Source organism: Schizosaccharomyces cryophilus, assembly GCF_000004155.1.
Source record: "Schizosaccharomyces cryophilus OY26 unplaced genomic scaffold supercont4.1, whole genome shotgun sequence".
Classification (NCBI taxonomy): Eukaryota; Fungi; Ascomycota; class Schizosaccharomycetes; order Schizosaccharomycetales; family Schizosaccharomycetaceae; genus Schizosaccharomyces; species Schizosaccharomyces cryophilus.
Window position 1 is genome coordinate 348,000 of NW_013185624.1, and position 18,482 is coordinate 366,481.

General features: G+C 36.2%; 6 protein-coding genes across 6 annotated transcripts; 4 read left to right on the forward strand and 2 right to left on the reverse strand.

Annotated features, from left to right (window-relative positions):
- Positions 1-1,465: 1,465 nt before the first annotated feature.
- Positions 1,466-3,368, forward strand: SPOG_03729 (V-type ATPase V1 subunit C). The gene is made up of 8 exons (XM_013165993.1): positions 1,466-1,796; positions 1,870-2,023; positions 2,078-2,172; positions 2,218-2,309; positions 2,373-2,471; positions 2,535-2,696; positions 2,748-2,979; positions 3,057-3,368. Exons 1-8 carry the CDS (start codon positions 1,650-1,652, stop codon positions 3,255-3,257), a joined length of 1,182 nt encoding a protein of 393 aa, XP_013021447.1. The 5' UTR covers positions 1,466-1,649; the 3' UTR covers positions 3,258-3,368.
- A 14-nt stretch (positions 3,369-3,382) lies between these two features.
- Positions 3,383-4,297, forward strand: SPOG_03730 (uncharacterized protein; the record flags this gene model as incomplete). The annotated part of the gene is made up of 4 exons (XM_013165994.1): positions 3,383-3,858; positions 3,904-3,931; positions 3,988-4,201; positions 4,245-4,297. The coding sequence occupies 4 exons, from the start codon at positions 3,383-3,385 to the stop codon at positions 4,295-4,297; spliced, it is 771 nt and encodes a 256-aa protein (XP_013021448.1).
- A 616-nt stretch (positions 4,298-4,913) lies between these two features.
- Positions 4,914-5,633, forward strand: SPOG_03731 (ubiquitin family protein; the record flags this gene model as incomplete). Its single annotated transcript, XM_013165995.1, has 1 exon — positions 4,914-5,633. One exon carries the CDS (start codon positions 4,914-4,916, stop codon positions 5,631-5,633), a length of 720 nt encoding a protein of 239 aa, XP_013021449.1.
- An 849-nt stretch (positions 5,634-6,482) lies between these two features.
- Positions 6,483-12,811, forward strand: SPOG_03732 (calcium channel Cch1). The gene is made up of 2 exons (XM_013165996.1): positions 6,483-11,428; positions 11,470-12,811. Exons 1-2 carry the CDS (start codon positions 6,953-6,955, stop codon positions 12,508-12,510), a joined length of 5,517 nt encoding a protein of 1,838 aa, XP_013021450.1. The 5' UTR covers positions 6,483-6,952; the 3' UTR covers positions 12,511-12,811.
- On the reverse strand, positions 12,748-14,280 carry SPOG_03733 (F-box protein Pof5). The gene has a single exon (XM_013165997.1). The coding sequence runs from the start codon at positions 13,898-13,900 to the stop codon at positions 12,848-12,850; it is 1,053 nt and encodes a 350-aa protein (XP_013021451.1). The 5' UTR covers positions 13,901-14,280; the 3' UTR covers positions 12,748-12,847.
- A 2,041-nt stretch (positions 14,281-16,321) lies between these two features.
- On the reverse strand, positions 16,322-18,454 carry SPOG_03734 (ribosome export GTPase). The gene is made up of 2 exons (XM_013165998.1): positions 17,592-18,454; positions 16,322-17,270 (listed from the first exon to the last, which is right to left on the reverse strand). Exons 1-2 carry the CDS (start codon positions 18,381-18,383, stop codon positions 16,467-16,469), a joined length of 1,596 nt encoding a protein of 531 aa, XP_013021452.1. The 5' UTR covers positions 18,384-18,454; the 3' UTR covers positions 16,322-16,466.
- Between the last annotated feature and the right edge of the window lie 28 nt (positions 18,455-18,482).

The window sequence follows — 18,482 nt, forward strand, 5'->3', positions numbered from 1 at the left end:
CAAAGTAAAGCGGAAAAGAAAAACCCGCGTTATGAATAAAAGCTTGAATCCTACAACACGAAGAACCAAGCTGATTTAATACAAAACTTTCTGTAGAAACTTCTATCGAAGTAAGAAAAGAATTTTTCAAGAAATAGTATATGACGGAATTTGAAATCCAAAGAAAAATTCAATCGCTATGGAACTGGATTTTTGCTTCAAACACGTCTCAACTTTTTGAAAGTCTTAAGACAGTGGACTGTCTTGATATAGGTAGTTGGAAGGTTTTCAGTTTGCGGTGTGGTAAATGAAGCTTATCAGAAGAGCATATATCAACGCCCCCTTTCAGTATCTCTAAATGACTTGATTTTTATTAAAGAGATTTTTTAGATATAAACAATTGTAGAAGCTACGAAAATAAATTTTTAAATACCGACAGCTATCCATTTACTCCTCTTTGTTGACAGTTGCTCAAAACTTCCATATGCTTGCCCCCGAAAAGAGCAAAAAACCAGCGATGAAGTATACGTAAGTATTTTACTTCATATATCTTTGCAAACTTGCACTTCTTCATACTGTGAAGTGCCACTTTTTCCTACTATATCATGAAGACACGTTTCTTTCCTGTACACAAGGCAAGCGTCATACCTAGATAAGTGTGGCTTAGCTATGTCGATTGCGATCGGCAATGGATAACTTACTTTTCTCGCTTAAGTCAAAGTCGTTGACATGTCGCAAATGATGCAAATGTGGAATGAAATGGAGAAGAAAAGGAAATATAATACCAAAATGCTGTAGCATTTTGTTGGTGGTTGTTTCAATGGGATATAGAAAGTATGGGAAAGAAAGAAGGTAAAAATTTTCCTTTTCCATGTTGTCTTTTTGACATTTCGTTCTCATTTATCAATTAGTAGGTAACAGATATTCGAAGCTTGTTTTCCCCAGATGAAAACGATCGTAAAAGGTCTAGAGAATAAAGTAAAAAGTTGAATGATTTTTCTGTCAAGCCTCTTGTACTTATTCATTTCATATCGTTGACCATAGAGTAATCGACTTGAGCGATGGACATCCTCTTACACATTAAAAATCTGTCTATTCCTGTGACATCAGGAAGTCTCCTCGTTTATAACTTTGGTCTTTGTCTTTGTCTTTGTCTGATTCTGTTTATTTATATTCTTAGAAATAGACACGCAGGTAGTTGTACAGACGAAATACGCATCTTCTAATTATACAAAGAGAAGAATATGAAATAGTAGCTTAAAGTTTCATTCTTTTCTTTGAATTTCCCTTGATATTTTCCTTCGCGAAACGTTTATCTCCTTTTTCTTCCTATTCCAGCTCCATTACGAAGCGCTTTTCATCATGTAATTCATCTCCATCAGATCTTCAAATTTATCTATCTCTCCTTTTTCTTTTTTATTTTTTTTCTTCGTTTTCCTCGATTATATTGGGATGACTTGTGCGTACGGTTCTTAATACGATATTACAAACACCCTACCTGAACGCTCCCACATCGTGAATCTTCAGACCTTACCATTCAGCATTTCAAGAAGGTTTACGCGTTTAGACTCAAATTTCGGCTTTATCCTGCGTTCTTTACATTCTTTCTATAAAGAAACCATTCTCATTCCCTCCTTCTGATTGATTGAAGTCTGATCCTCACTTCTGAAATGTCTCAGGCTGATTTCTGGATACTTTCGATTCCTTCTAATGGGGGATCGAATAGTGACTTGCAAGATGACCTTGAATACGCTCTGGTTTCAGGATCCACAAAATTGATCCAGATAGTTAGTCCCTTCAATGTTCCTCTCTTCAAAGTAAGTATCGCAACTTCTGATCAGCTCGTTTTCAAACACCAAGAAGAACCGTAGTGCTAACTTGACTTTATAGGTAGAAAGTTTAGATGTTTTAATCAATCAAAATGAGCAACTCGCTAAACAAGATACTCAATGCTCGGCGGCACTTTCAAAAACAACAGAAGTCATTAAATCCTTGGTATCTACTTCTTCAGAAGAATTGAAAGACTATTTTTTGGTAGATGGAAGTAAGCAAATAACCTTCTTTCTCTTTTCCTTTCATTGCTGACTCTTTCCCCCAGGAACCCCTCTAGAGTATATCACTTCCTTTCAATGGAATGCTTCTCGATTTCGTTTAAGCAAAAGTATTACGGATTTATCACAAAGCCTTACTAGTGTATGTAGGTTTAAAAAGGACTTCTGTTAACGTACCTATCAACAGGAAGCGCTTGCTCTTGAAAATGACATTCGTTCTAGACAAACCAACTTTCAACAGGCTAGCAGTGCTTATCAATCCATCCAAAAGAAAAAGAGGTATTTTTACTTATAAGGAGGAAAAATATTTGATTCCTAGCTTTTGCGCTAACGCAATTTTAGTGGAAATTTGTCGCAAAGATCTTTGGCCAGTATAGTCCGCAAAGAGGACGTTATCGTTGATTCTGATTATATGACAAATATTTTCATTGCTGTACCATTGTATGCAATATATATATATATATATATTTTCATGTATTTGAGAACTTTCTCTGACATATCTAGGAACGCTGAAAAGAAATTCTTAAGCTCGTATGAAACTCTTACGAACTTGGTAATTCCACGATCTGCTCAAAAACTTGATCAAGACGAAGAATTTGCTTTGTATACAGTCATTGTCTTCAAAAGGTCTGCGGAAGAATTTACGTCAAAACTCCGAGAGCAAAGGTATGCGGTGTAAACCTATTTCTTACCACTTTATGCTAACGTTTGTGAAAGATACACGGTTCGCGATTTTACCTTTGAATCCGGACTTCGTGAAACCGAACAAACTGAGTTTGACAATGCTGCTGAAAAAGAAAAGCACATTCGTTCTTCTCTTCTGCGGTACGCCAAAATTGCGTTTTCAGAAATTTTCCAACATTGGGTTCATCTCAAATGCCTCTTGGTATACGTAGAAAGTGTATTACGATATGGTTTACCCCCAGACTTTTCTTCCGTCGTTTTTCAAGTAAGAAAAAAAGCAACAGATGGCTTGAATCGTCATCAATGCGTGTTTATGTATCTATAGTAAACTAACCAGAATAGCCCATTGAGAAAGCAGACAAGAAGATCAAGGCATTATTGAATCAGAAATACTCCTATTTAGAGCAGAACACGTCTAGAAACTCTAAAGCCTCCGATGATATGAATGCAAGCTTGGACGAAAGTATGGCTGGACTTAATTTGCATGAAGAATACTTACCTTATGTACTCTTTACTGTTCCTACAAAGTCTTTTAATTATTAGTATAATTCTTTTCTAATTTATTTTACTCAAATGAGAATCCTAAAGGTTGTATAGTCCAATATTTCGTAATGAATAGTCTAAATTCGACTGACTCTGGAGAGTTTCCAAAACCAAATTGATGTAACATGCGATTGCCTTCAATTCTTCTAGGATTAGGTAAGAAATACACCGCTTTTACCTTGTCAAAGGTAAAAAAACAGGTTTTTAAACCACAAACAAGACGTGCACTTACGTTTGGTGCTTTGACAACGGGATTTGGCATCACTGGATACATGCTGGCAAATGCTGCTCAAAAATATCACGTATATCCAATTGTATATACAGATGAACAAGTAAAGGAGATAAATCACGTTGAAAATTCGATTCAAAGCTTAAATTTCGTTCAAGAGTTGCGTCGCGATCCAAAGTTTCGTGAAATCAGAATCCCGTTCAACCGTAGCCAGCATAGTCTTACAAGTAACTTGCTAGGTGGTTTTGGAAGAGTTACAGTGCCTCCCCTGATTTTTTATAATAGAGAGAACGCCCAGGTTTTTGCTGTAGCACACATTGGAAAAGATGTTGCTCTTGATGATGGATCTATTCACCTTGGTTTAATTGCAACGTACGGATAAAGGAATCAATGATAATAGTTGACTAATTCTTTTAGATTTATGGATGAGATTCTAGCTTTTAGCGTATGAGAAACTCAAAAAGAATGATGACAAGGACTTTTACTAACCTAGCGCATTAGAGCTTCTTGGGTCTTCCCAACAAAATTGGTGTAACAGCTAATTTGTCAATTTCCAATCCATCAAAGGCATACGTCGACAGGTTTTACGTTTTGCGCTCTCAACTTCAATGGGCAAAAGGGCGCAAAGCCCAGGCGCACGGTACTGCTTACATGCTATCAGAGGAGGGAGAATCAAAAGATTCGACTTGTGTTGCAATTGCTGACGGTCTTTTTGGTATGCTTCTATAAATATGTACAATTGTTACTGACCGTTATAGTGGAACCCCGATTTGCCAAGTATCTTAAGCATGTAATTCCATTACAGTTGTAAAAGAATCGAGTACATAGAAATGAGAGACACTATCTCAGAACGTTTGCAAACGAAGGACGAAAGTAAAGGAAAGGAAATCTTCTATTACTATTCAAAAAACGTATTTTAGTATTAATTGCGATATTCTCACAGCGTTGAGATGCATAGCATGATGCAAACAAGAATAGCCATTCTTCAGAGAAATGGAATATCAAGATACTTTAGAGGCTAACATGACTTCATGAATGTTTCATTACATTAGCGAAAATTATAATGAGAGCTATTTGTTTGATTTTGTCCATGCAGTGGAACCATTTTGCTTTCTGTCAGGTTTAGTACAAACATCATTACAAGAAAAACAATGAGTTTTCTTTTATTTATTCTATGACCGTCTCTTGACTTTAACTAACATATCATGCTGTGTTATGATGAGCATCGTGCCTGACAATTTATTAACAAGTTTGAAACTAATGTTTAAAGAAAACCAAAAATATACTAAACTTTTTTATTCTAAAAAAGAATAAACCTACATTTGACTAAGGATAATGATGGACACGTCAACATGTCTTATGCCTCGCCCAACCTGTCAACAGCCAAACAGAAGTTCAATTTGAGATTTTTATGAGATTCGATCAGGATGGGTCAATGTCTATCTGGACAGCAATCCCGTCAAAATTTAGATCAAAGGGATGGGTCTTCATCGAGATTAATCCTGAAGTTACCGAAGTTATACAGTCCGAGTCCATTACTAACCAGAGAAGAAGTGGAAACCTCGAGAAATGAATTTTGGGAAACTTGTTGGGCTTATGGAGGTTCCAGGGAAATTTGGGAAGCGCTACATAAGATTATTAGCTTGCTGTACGAAGGGAATGCGGAGGCAGCAACGGAGTTGGCTTCTGCAGCCGAATTGACGATACCTGAAAACGATATTGGAAAAGGAGCTTATGATTCGAAAGGAACCTTTTATGAAATACCAAAAATCGTTGCAAGGATTCCACGAGCTTTTGCGGAGAAGGAAGAATCTGATGACGAACAAGCAAACCCGTCTGGTAGTCTCGAGGATGGAAAATTTCCTGAGGAAAAGGGTACGGGTACACAAGTTACCTCTGTAAGTAGTCTGGATGATGGTGAAAAGTCAGAGCCTTTAGAACCGGTCATAATTCGCTATTGCATGGACGAGAGGGACTACACAATCCAACTCAATTCGAATGCTCCTTTACTCCAAGCAAAACCTGCACTTGCTGAGGCTGGCTTAGATACTGTTCAAAGATTGTTTTTTCTCGGTCGCATCTTACAATGGAAAAAAGCTCTCCGTCAACAGGGTTGGTCTCCAGGTATGGTTATTCAAGCCATGTGATACAATTCCAACACTTGTAACTTTTTTATTTTCCTTACTTTTGTAAGTTTGTTTTAGGTACAAATGTCGACTTCCTCGATCAGATATCATCTTTTATTTTGTCATCACTCTTTTCCCCAACATCTTTGTTCTTAATGTTTGTTATCCGTATGGATTTCTTTTGCTATCTTGGTCCAGCTTCGTTCTTGCATATCATATATCATGAATAATTTCTTTTTCGTCCCTCTTGTCTGCCTTATCGTGTTTCTATAAAGCAATGCTACTGTTAAGCTTTATCTTTGTTAGATACATGCTAATTCCTTATGCATTTTCTGTTAATTCCTGCTTATGGTAGTTTGTTCATGTTTTTTTTCTCTTTTTTATTGCACTTTTTATAATTTCCTATACAAAATTAGTCCCGCTTTGGTTTGGCTGTGCTTCTGAATTTACGGGGCACGATGTCTTCTTTCTAAAAAGTATTTGTCTTTATTATGGCGGTTGACTTTTCCTTTATCTTTAATGCTAATTGCTATGAAAATTTTCCACGCTTGACCCGATTATCTTTAATGCTCTATCACATGTACCATATAGCAGCTATAGTATGAACAATCTTAACTAGGGATGATGTGAATGAGTTCTCAATATATTTATTTTACTAAAGCACACTTCGATATTCATGTAAAATCAATTCTCAACATACCTCAAATTTCCTCTATCATAGAAAGTCGTGCAATTTTCATCTTATAGCAAATTACTCTATACAATCTTATTATTATTATCGTTTTCATTGGATTGTAATCAAAATTCATTTCAACAGCGATACTTTTCTGATCTCCTTTTATTTCTCGTAACAGTGCATACTTCACCAGAGCCATTGACAGAATTCACCATAATTAGTCAAATTTATCCGGAAGAAGCAGAATTTATTGGAATTATTACAAGAATTAGAAATATTTTGGTATTATTTGTTTCAAAATTCGCTTCATTGCTGTGTTTAGGAAACTCAGAGCAATAAGTATTATTGCTCAAGTGTTTTCAATAACTTGAACGCACGAAACAAGTTTACCTTGCTTTATTCAACAGCTCATGAGTTAATTTGCAGTTTAATTATTCGTCTGGTAATTCGTTTTTCTTTTAAGTTGTTTATGACATTTCGTTGATTTCTACTCATTCTTTCCGTTGTTTTGCATTTAACTTACCAATTATATGTTTAAAAATTTATTTCTTTGCATAATATACTGCTGCTACGATTCTATTCCCATTGTTAAGTGACCTTCCCTATTTATCGCATTTTCCTTTGGAATTGGTTCTATCTTTTTTTTTAATTACAAAATTATATTATGCGTTCTAGCAGCGAAGATTCTGCATCTGAAAATGGATACTCTATTCCACTAAAGGATTATCCAAAAGAGACATCCATGTCAAAACATGCAGATAGCGCTTCTGGTTTTCATAAGGAGCAACATGTTGAACAAATTAAAACCTTCGACGATAATGATTTTGATGAGGTATTGAATGAAGATGGCTCAGAATCTTTTGACCTAGGAATCCCTATCCAACGTGAAAATACCGACCCTAGTCTTTTGGAGATGAACTACCCTTATTTGTCGAAATCTAGGACTTCTGATAAACCAGAAGAAACATTACTTAAAAAAGGCGTGAAAAAACATAACAAATATTCAGTTAAACGGACATTTAGGAAACCTGACTTTTTTCATAAGACATCTCCTATAGTTACAAAGATTTTTTCAGAAATTTACAGTGGAATGTTGAGAGTGGTTGCCTGTCCAGAACCACGAGATGACAGTTGCTTCCGTAATCGTCAGTATAGGGACATATGCAAAAAGGTCTTTTTATCAATTCCCTATAACATATTAATATTTTCAATGATTGTGACACAAGGTGTAATCCTTATGATTCAATCAGATGACCCGCATCACAAAGAAACTAGTGTCACGGTTATACTTTACATTATAGCAGGTTTTTATACGCTTGAGATGCTTTTCAAAGTTTATCTATTTGGTTTTATGTATGATGGCTCATACTCTTTTCACTCGCTTGTCGATTCCTACAAAAAGGGACGACCTCGGGATATGTCTTATATGCGCCATTCGTGGAACAGAGTAGATTTTGTTTCAATTATCAGTATATGGGTCATGTTATTCAAAAAGAAGTATGATGGTATTTATCGTTTATTTGCGATGCTTTCGTGCTTCCGTCTAACGCGACTATTAAATTTGACTCGAAGAACGGAAACTATACTAAAAAGTTTAAAAGAATCCTCATCCCTTTTAGTTCACGTTGTGTCATTTGTAGGGTTCTTTGGTGTACTGATGGCCATTCTAGGAGTACAATTCTTCAAAAGATCTTTTCTAAGACAATGTTTCTGGGTTGCTGAAGATCGGTCTCAGTTCGTTCCTACAGGAAAGTTCTGCGGTGGATATTGGCTAAATGGGACCATACAACCCTACATAATATCATCCGGAGAGTCTTCAAATGTCAGACCTCGTGGTTATATATGTCCGCAAAACAGTGTATGTCAAGATCATGAAAATCCTTACGGAAACACTGTAAGTTTTGATAACTTTTTTAATTCTTTAGAGCTTATTTTCGTTATTATGAGTTCAAACACATTCACAGACTTGATGTATGATATGATGGATGCAGAATATTTTGTTTCTTGTGTTTTCTTTATATTTGGTACTTTTCTATTAACTTTCTCGTTAATGTCTTTTGTCATCGCCGTCGTCAATAATTCATTCCTTCTGTTACAAACAAGAGACGACAACAAAGATAAGAAAACTGGAAAATCTCCCAACTTCGTATATATAAAACACGCCTTTTCTAGACGTTATTTAGACTATTCTGATTATGTTTGGATCATTTTTATAGTTGTTTATTTCATCGTTTTGGCTACGCATTCCTATGACATGGATAGCAGAACGACTTGGAAATATTACGTTTTTTATTGTGTCTTTAATGCTTTTCTTGCATTTGAAATACTGTTACGATTTATAGCTTACCTTCCGAATTGGCGAGGATTTTTTATTATACCCACCAACAATGTGGATACTGTCCTTGCTATAATGAATCTGGTTTCATTAGCTCCCCCTATTTGTAAAAATCCTCTCCTCAGCGGATGGTTGTCTATATTTTCTATCGCACGGATTTATCGGGTGGTGTTATTAATGCCTTATACCCGTAAGATTGCAAAGTTACTGTTTGCTAACTTTATTCGGCTTCTAAATTTGATGCTGTTCTTGTTAATTTTGCTTTTCATTGCCTCAATGTTGTCTGTAAGACTTTTTCAGATTTTACCACCTTCTGAAAATTCAAGTGACGATGTTGATTTTTCAAATACCTATGCCGCTTTTCTTAATATGTATCAAATCTTTTCTAGTGAAAATTGGACTGATATTACCTATAATGTCCAAGAAAGGTTAGGACCTTACAAACTCGCGTGGATGCCCGCCGCATTTTTTACGCTTTGGTTTGTATTTTCTAATAATATAGTGCTGAGTATGTTTATATCCGTGATTCAGTTTAACCTTTCGAGAAGCAATACGGATTTGAAGTTGCAGCAACTGAAGATGTATTTGGCCAGACTACTTCGGAATTATAATCCATTTCAAGCATCATTAACATTAAATGCACTTTTAAAGAGAAACAACTCACAGATTCGTAAAGATAAGGAAGAGTTATACCGAAAATGGGTTTTGGAAGATTCAGTTATAAAAGGATTCTTAAATGACACCACGATACCTTCTTCTGAACGTTTAGGTCCAAATTTCGACACCTATCCAAACGGACCTAAATATTCTCCTTCTAGGATAATAAATACGATCAAGAGTTTTATATTACGGGATGATCCGTTTTCACAAGCATACTTCAAAAAGATAATCGGCTTGAGATGGAACAAAGACATGAACCTTAAGACAGCCGAAAAAGACATGAAAGCAGCAAAGGCATTCGTCAGAATCAAACAAGCAGAATATTTGAAAGAAAACCCCAAATATAATTATGTGTTTTGGTTCATAAAACCATCGAACCGCCTTCGAAACTTTTGTCAAAAACTGGTTGAGCCTGGTTGCAATGAACGTTATGAAGGAGCGGAACCAAACCAATGGATCTATCGAATTTTTCAAGCTTTTATTTACGCATGTATTGTATGTGCCGTGGCAATAGCTTGCGTCACGACTCCTATTTATGAACGAGACCATATTTATTTGGGCCAAGAGGGAAAGACTGCATGGTTTATTTGGACCGAAGTGGCGTTCTCTCTCATATTCACGTTCGAAGCGGCCATTAAAATCATTGCTGATGGCTTTTGCTTTACGCCAAATGCATATGTTAGAAATACTTGGAACTGTATTGATCTTTTCGTTTTGGTTACGTTTTGGATTAACATTTTTGCAATCCTAACAAATCGAGGATCTCTTTCCAGAGCTTTTCGGGCTTTCAAAGCGCTTCGAGTATTACGGCTAGTAAACCTTACTAGAGCACCACAACATATGTTTCATGATGTCCTTATTAGTGGATTTTTCAAAATAGCATCAGCTATGGTAGTTTCGGTAAGTTTATTAATTCCCTTTGCTCTTTGGGCTAAAAATATTTTCGGCGGGCAATTATATTCTTGCAATGATAGCAATGTGAATACTCGGTGGGAATGTTTACATGAATATGCTGCGTCTCCAAGCAACTGGGAAATATGGGCCCCTAGAGTTTGGAGTAATCCCAACGGTTACGATTTTGATAGTTTTCCTCACTCTTTATTGATCCTTTTTGAAATTGTGTCTTTAGAAGGTTGGATTGATGTTATGCGAGATGTAATGAATATTACAGGACTTAATAAGCAACCGCAGGATAATGCTTCACCAGGGTATGCTATATTCTTTGTTCTTTTCAATCTGATCTCTACTATTTATATTTTGACTTTGTTCGTTGCTATTATTATCCGGAATTATACAGAGCGCTCCGGATCTGCGTTTTATACCCCAGAACAAAAGGCTTGGTTGGAATTAAAGCGGCTGATTAGATCTATGAGACCGTCGACTAGATCGGCTGTTCGTCCGCGGGGAATTCGAGGGCGTTGCTATGACTTTTCAGTTGATAAACATGGCAAATGGAGAAATGTATTTACAGGAATCTACATATTTCATGTTTTAATGCTGATGACTATTTTTACTCCATGTCCAGTTGCTTTTACTTATGTTAGAAATGCTATTTTCCTTTTGTTATCTATTCTGTATGTTATTAATATTGGAGTCAGAATTTATGGGCTTTCCTTATATTATTATTTTCACAGCTTTTGGAATATTTTTGATGTGATAATCACATTTGGAAGTCTTACTTGCAACATTTTAGCGTTAATCGGATTCTCGAGCAAATCACTAACGATGATACAAACTATCTTCCTTAGTTTAATTAGCATGCACTTAATTCCGAGATTTGATTGTTTCGATCAACTGTTTAAGACTGTAATTGTCAGTTTGCCCTCAGTTATTAGCTTGATTGCTACATGGTTTGTCCTTTTTATTACTTTTGCTATAGCCTTCAACCAGATTTTCGGTCTCACAAAATTGGGAGAAAGTGGGGGCACTAACCGCAATTTCAGGTCAATCAGAAATGCTTTGGTTATTCTCTTTATGATGTCCTGCGGTGAAGGGTGGAATAGTGTCATGCATGACTACACTGTTAATTTCCCGAATTGTATCAACGATTCAGACTTTTACAACTCTGATTGTGGTAATAGACCTTGGGCATATGCATTGTTTATCTCATGGAACATAATATCAATGTACATTTTTGTCAATATGGTAAGTTTAAATTTCGTGCTTATATCATTGCTAACGTTTAGTTTATTACTGTTGTTTTCGAAAATTTCAACTACGTGAGCTCTTATTCTTTTAAAACTCTTGGACGCTCAGATTTCCGTCAATTCAAACAGTTTTGGGCGCCTTTTGACCCAATGGTAACAGGCTATATTCCGAAAAGGAACGTGGCTAGGTTTTTAGTATCATTGAGAGGAATTTACGATTGCAGGATCTACAGAGATGATTTTTCCGTAACAAATTTAGTATCCAAAACAAGAGGAGGGAATGATACTTCGAATTTATTTATTGACGACGAGTTTAATCTGAGTATTAACATTAACCTTGATGGTTTGGACAATACTTTATTAGACTTGGATATTGAAGAAATAAGGAAACGTCGAAAGTCTCTCAATTTATTATATACAGAACTTATGATGCTTCCTGGCAATGTTGTGTCGTTTTCAGATATGTTGATGGTCATAGTCCTACATAAAGTCGTTGATCACAAACGAGTTTTACCTATTTCAGACTTTATTCGTCGAACATATGTACTCTCACGACTAGAAGAGACCTTCAGATTTGAGAAGTTAATGGACCTGATTGAAACTTCGAATTTAAGGCGTGCTTTCCTTAATCACCTCAAAGAGAAGAAACTAGCAACGGAAAATCCCTTTATAACTTTGGAGGAAGTTTCAAGTCTTTCAGTACCTGTTTTTTCCGAAGCTTCGTCTCAAAATGGGCTGGATCCCGGTCATTTGCAAATTACTCCTTCTTTGGGTACTAGGTCTCCTTCTTATTCCAATTCTTTGGTTCCCTCGCAGAAGTCGGGATCTATACTTTCAGTGGAAATTTCCCCTAATCAAAATACAGCATCGGCTTCTAATGATAATGAACTACCTCAAACTCCCCAAACTCCCTCATTCAAAGACGTTATCCTTCGTGGGTCACATTCATTGCGTTCTGCTTCCGACCAGCATTCTGTAAACGAAATGGAAGCCGGATTTGGTGTAACGACGGCAGGAACAGGAAGCACAGAAGATTTACACCAAATTGTTGACCAAATTGATGATTATTTGGAACTTTAACGATTAACGATACTTATAAACGTTTACTGATGCATCTCAAATGCCTGTCTGTCAATAACGGTTTGAGTTAAGGTTAATAAACTTGCTAGAAAAAGAATCGGGATATCAAACAAATTGTTTCATGAAATTTTTGGATGAGGATTTTGTCCAGGTTAATATCTCTTACGCTTACGCATAGACGTTATTCATGTAATTTTAGTATATGTAGACGAAAAGTCATTATAAAAAAAGATTTATTATAAAAATGTTAGATTTAATTGCAAAGATTTAGTACAAGTTATATATAGTAAGTCATAACGCCTATTCCAAAAAAGAGTCGCATTCTATCAAAAAGTAATTATTTTACACTAACGAAAACTTCACCGCCCTGATCGTCAATTAAATCAACCAAGTCCTGTACATCCTCAGATTCTTCCTTCCATCCAAGACGAATGGAATACTGTAATCGGCGAAGTTGAGGTAGCTTACCATCGGCCAATGCAGAAACAAGGTCATCGGCTTTCACCAAACTGATTGCAGTTAATAAGCTCCCAGAATAGCTAATTTCTAAGTGTTCGACCTTATGGCCAGATTCAGACTCAGACAAGCTCTCAAATAAATTGGATGTAATGTAATTTGCAGGTACACTAATAACGCTGGCGTAAGGGCATAATTGAAAAACACAATCAAGAGCATTACGAGAAAGTTCGGCCATAGGATACTGAACGTTTACAGATGTAACTGTTTCACCCACCTTGGAGAGTAAAGTAAAGATGCCTGTATCTGTTAGTTGAGGGCAATTCGTTATGTTTACGCTTCTCAGTGAAAGTGGAAAATTGGAATAAGCAACAAAGTCGTCTGTAATAGCTCCAGCAAAGCCAATATGTACAAGAGAAGGTGGCCAAGACTCAGTAAGCCTGGGAGAAAACTTTGATAAAGCAGGAAAATTAATGTATTCTAAGTACTGGAGGTTTTGAATTCCCGCGAAAAGGTACTGTAGGTCGATTCGTTCAGATAAGACAGAAAGGTCAATTTTTCTTAAACGAGTGCAGGTGGATAAAGCTCGAAGAGCTGTAAAACCAAGACCTGTTTGGGGACCTGAAAAGCTCTCCAGGTCCCTTGCACATCTTCGCAGCAGGCGAGAGGTTATTGAAGCTTTGGAGGTATAAGAAACGCTCGTTAGATTTAAATGATGCACCAATTTTCCATAATCAGTTTCGCTGATCGTGTTGAAGAACTTGGCATAATTCTTTGCGTTTAATTTGGGGAAAAAATAAATAACTGGTAAACCACCGGAGAAGGCATTGCGACAAATTCTTAATAAAGCGCCATTATTCTTTGCTTCATACGGATTCCAGCTTACTAGATTCTCAAAAATGCGAAGCCATATTTCAGTTGGGAGATTTGGCATCTTTTTGTTAAAACGAAAACCAAATCAACATTGCCTTTTTTCAAATATTCCAAAACAATAAAATTTATAGAAGTACTTAGTTTATTCCATTTAATCCGATTTCCATTGAATAAGAGTTTTTGGTAAATATATGTTTACCACTTGTTTAGGCGTAGAAATTCGCAACAGTACAGCTTTTCGTTTTCATGTACTAGGAACTTGTACGTATTCACTATTTATGGAATGAATTTAGGAAATGAAGTGAACGTCAATAATGTAAGGAAAATAAACTTATAACATGTAGAAAATCAAGAGGTATGGATAAAAAGAAGTCATGATTCGCACATGAGGAAAAGACTGCAACAATGCTTACTTCGCTAGTTGAATTTAGTCAAACAAATTGATTTTTATGCTTTGAAATTGAGAGCGAGCCGAAAGAATTTACGGTTTCGCCAGGCGCATTCATGTCGACGAGAGGATGTTTTAGAAGTCAGTCCTGAGTTGAACTCGTGATTTAAAAGAAAAAATCAAAATTGAAGAAAGCTCTAAGAAAGCCGTCTACCTGGTGGATGGAGACAAGCTTATGAACATGACCTTTAGGTTCTTTCTTTTTGTTTGACTCTGTCTATAGACGGATAGATGGCTTTTCAAAGAGTCACTTGATTCAATGATTTCTCTAGCTTTCTTGATTGTCTTTTTTGGTGAGCTGATGAGATTTGTTTCCTCGCCGATTTTGAGAATATAACTAGACTATTGCTTAAAAAGGTCCAACTTATGTGCCATTTTTTGAAAAAGTACAGTGTTTTAATGGCTCTGCATCATTATCCATTTTTTAACTTCTTTTCTAAAGCTACTTTTCAATGAAAAGGACTCGTCTATCGAGAATGCGAATCGTCTAGAAAAGAAGAAGGCCTTTTATGTGAAAGGAAAAAATGCAAGGAAGAAATTTATTAACATTATAATTCGCAACCACTTCAATCCAGCCGTAAGGAATATCGTTTTCCGGAGACTCAAAAATGTTTAGCATAGAAACTCAGTATTTCTTGCTTGCTGCACTGTTTTATTTGGAAACGAATGAAAGCTTAGGCTTAATAATTTTACCTTCACAAACGAAACATAAAGAATACTGGACTCTCAGATTTAGTATCCTTAAATGAAAAGGGTACCTTTCTTCTGTTCATGTCGTTAAAGAATTTCTAAAGCTTCTATGTATGAATTATTGCATGCAGCTTTCTCTTCTATAACTCGAGCCTTTTGAAGTCAAGGAAAAGTTTGTTACGGATGAAACCCGTGCAATCAATTACCTTTATAGTTTAATACTCGAAAAAAAAGAGGTCATAACAAACATCACTTCTACTAGAACTGTGAGTCCTGAAGATTGGAAACTATAGTGCCATAACGAAAGCCCAAGTTTTTTAAGGATATGCCTATTCTGGAATATCAAGATTGGCTCGAAAAGTGGAGATTAGGATCTTTAAGATTTGCATTTTCAATGTAATGTCAATCAGGAGCTTTATTGACACCAGCGCTCGTTTATACAGCACAAGCACATATGATTATATATATACCCACAAGAGGCTGTCAAATTCCCAACTGCTAAAACAACTATTGATATTAAGGATAAAAGACGTGTTTTATCTTTCAAGAAACATCAAAGGAACGACCGCTAGCGTTGCTCAGACTGTATGACAGGTCAAAAATCAAAACTTCTTCTTTGAAAACAAAACAAGTGCGTCTTGAATGAGATTAGATCCTACAAAATGTCTTAGTACATAAAGGATATTCAAGTTGGAATTTATTGCAAAAATTACCTGCAAATAACCATAAAAACCAAATTATAGCAAAAGCATATGTTGTTAATATCTTATTTAGAAAGGTCTTCACGTACTTATAACAACATTTCTAAAGTCTACTGGTTTTACAAACGCTCATAATGTGTAAACAAACCTTGTTCCCTGAAAGGTAACTTTTTAGGTAACTAAATCATGCTACCGGATTGCTTGAAAGAAAAAATCAAAGTTGCTTCAAGAAGAAAAGGGCTTCCAGCAAGGTAACTTAGCATTTCTTTTTTTTTTTTTTTTTTTTTTTTTTTATTTCATCTCCATCTTTATGTTGCTAGTTGAAAGTGCCGTATCAGTTGATTAATATTTATTATTTTTATGGTAACTTACATAGCACGAAAAGTGACACCAATAAACAAAAGTTTTTCTTAAGAAAACATGTACAGAATGAAAATTTATCCACCTCAAACATTTGAATAAATAGAGTTCATCGTTACATGTTTAGTACACAACAATTTGCTTCAACAACGATTTGCTTTTCTTGGCCATTGAAGCCCTTCCAATATAAATAAGTTACGAAATACTAGTCCCATGGCACTTAGACCAACAGTGTCAATATCTACAAACGAAGAAAATAAAATATAGAATTAAAACCAATGTGGCCTTTACGAAAACTTAGAACATTTAGAACTCAACTCAAATATTATTAATATACAGTAAAACCGTGAAAACCAAAAGATTAAATTATTTTGCCATTGTTCCCCAAAACCAATATGATTATTCGTATCAGACATAATAAGAGTAATCTACTCATCAGTAGCAGATTCAGCAGCCGCTCTTTCTTCAGCTGGTGACACCTTTGATTCTTCTATTCCATTCCACTCTTCTACATCTTCTTTGTTATTATTGTCATTTACATTTTCTGAGTCTTCTTGTAATTGCTCCTCAGTTGTTTCTTTGGTAAACTTATCATCGGTTTTGGAAGAAGCATCATCCTCGCCAGATGATAAACCTTTGGGTCCAACAAACCAAGGGATTTTGCCTCGCATAAAGTCATTCAAAACCATTTTTGCAATAGAGGCCTCATCAGCCTCACCACCTTTAAGTAAACGGCCACTCTTCTTAGCAAGCATACAAAGAAACTCGGTTGAGTCTCTCCATCCAGAAATTTCATATGTACGCTCCAAATGCTTGGTTTTACAACGGGTTAAGACAGTTGGAATGTAAGCTTCTGGGTTGCTGACATTTTCCACTCGAACAACACCCTTTAGCAACAAATCCGCATCTGAGTCAGTGGAACTAGGAGGTACAATTCCAGGGCAATCAATTAAGAAAATACGCTTCATTAGCGTAACATACTGCCATACCTTCGTTTCGCCAGGAATAGGTGCAACATTGCATACTTTTTTCTTACGAAGAGTGTTAATAATGCTTGATTTTCCTGCATTCGGATATCCGACTAAGCCCACGGAAACTTGCTTTTTGTCGGAATGCAATGAAGCATATTGTCGTAAAAGCTGAATAAGGGATCCTTTACCAAAAGAATTGTTAATAGAAGCGTGGAATGCAATTGTAGGATACTCTTTTGCTAAAATTTTGACCCAAGCTGCCTAAAAAAGAGTTAGTGAAATTCAGAAACCTAATTGAAAAGTTATAATCCGAGGTAAAATATGTGCGTCTTATCCTTGGAAATACAACCATAATAGTCACCATACAAGGTGGTTGTATTCAACGTTGAAAAAGACTATACTGCTAATACCGGTATGACCAAAACGGGCATAAAATTGGTATAGCGTGTCTACTATCCCAGAGTTGTAACAGACTGCATTCGATAGATAGCTGTGCTTAGAGCACACGAAAGAGTCCTGACTTAACAATGGGTACAACCAACGAATTATAACTTTTCAGTGCACGTTCAAAAAATTACTTACCGCAACAGAAGTCGGAATTAAATCGATTTTGTTTAATACCAAAACCATGTGCTTATGGGGAGCTTCTTTCTTCAAATAGCGCTCAACGGATCGGCATCGAGTTCCCATGGGATCACGAGCATCCAGAACTTGCAACAAAACATCACTCGAGTCAATAACTTTGTACAGTTCATTCCAGATGCGCTTCGACTGACCCTTGTTAAAAATAGCATCCCGAGCAGCCATCGTAACATCACTTTCTGGTTCTGGATTCGCCAAAATTCGTTCTTCTTCTTTTTCTTCATACGCATTTTGTCTTTCACTCGATGCGTTTGCTAAGTCGGAAAGAGAATCAACTGAAATCTTTGGGCGTTTCCTTTGTGCCTTGGGACCAAATGTAGTATCAAAAGGTTCTGATTCAAGGACACGAACCTTAGGAATGTGAGAATTTTCTTCCAAAAGTGACATGGGCAGCTTATTCCTTCTCATCAAGACTTGATATGGATCATTTGCTTTTTGACCCATAGCTTCACGAAACTGAGTAAGCGTAGGCTGCGCAATTACTCGAGTACTATTAAACCAACGACGATCTGGTTGAATACGAGCTTTTGGAACTTCATTCGATTGAAATTCGGCGGGACGAACAAGCTCACCTTTTGCATCATATTTAGCTTTGCCGCCACGAAACATGTTCACCTTGGCAACATCCTTGGCATTACGATAAAAGTTTTCACCTTTTACACGCAAATTACCGGGCTTTTTTTCGGTGCCGTCACGGCCCAATCTGCTTTTCTCTTTTTTAAACGTTCCCATCTTAACTTATTGAAGCCAAAACAACTAAACAAAACTTGGCTTCACTCAACCACGCTCCTTTTAGATGTGGTTGGTAGAAGGTGACTTCTTTCAGTAGAC

Excerpts from the sequence above, each read along its gene's own strand:
- SPOG_03732 (XM_013165996.1), top strand. The coding sequence starts at position 6,953 with ATGCGTTCTAGCAGCGAAGATTCTGCATCTGAAAATGGATACTCTATT. Across the intron at positions 11,429-11,469 it reads TGTACATTTTTGTCAATATG|TTTATTACTGTTGTTTTCGA; the intron begins GTAAGTTTAAAT and ends GCTAACGTTTAG.
- SPOG_03734 (XM_013165998.1), bottom strand. The coding sequence starts at position 18,383 with ATGGGAACGTTTAAAAAAGAGAAAAGCAGATTGGGCCGTGACGGCACC. Across the intron at positions 17,271-17,591 it reads TAATTCCGACTTCTGTTGCG|GCAGCTTGGGTCAAAATTTT; the intron begins GTAAGTAATTTT and ends ACTCTTTTTTAG.
- SPOG_03733 (XM_013165997.1), bottom strand. The coding sequence starts at position 13,900 with ATGCCAAATCTCCCAACTGAAATATGGCTTCGCATTTTTGAGAATCTA.
- SPOG_03729 (XM_013165993.1), top strand. The coding sequence starts at position 1,650 with ATGTCTCAGGCTGATTTCTGGATACTTTCGATTCCTTCTAATGGGGGA. Across the intron at positions 2,472-2,534 it reads ATTTTCATTGCTGTACCATT|GAACGCTGAAAAGAAATTCT; the intron begins GTATGCAATATA and ends TGACATATCTAG. Across the intron at positions 2,980-3,056 it reads TTTCTTCCGTCGTTTTTCAA|CCCATTGAGAAAGCAGACAA; the intron begins GTAAGAAAAAAA and ends TAACCAGAATAG.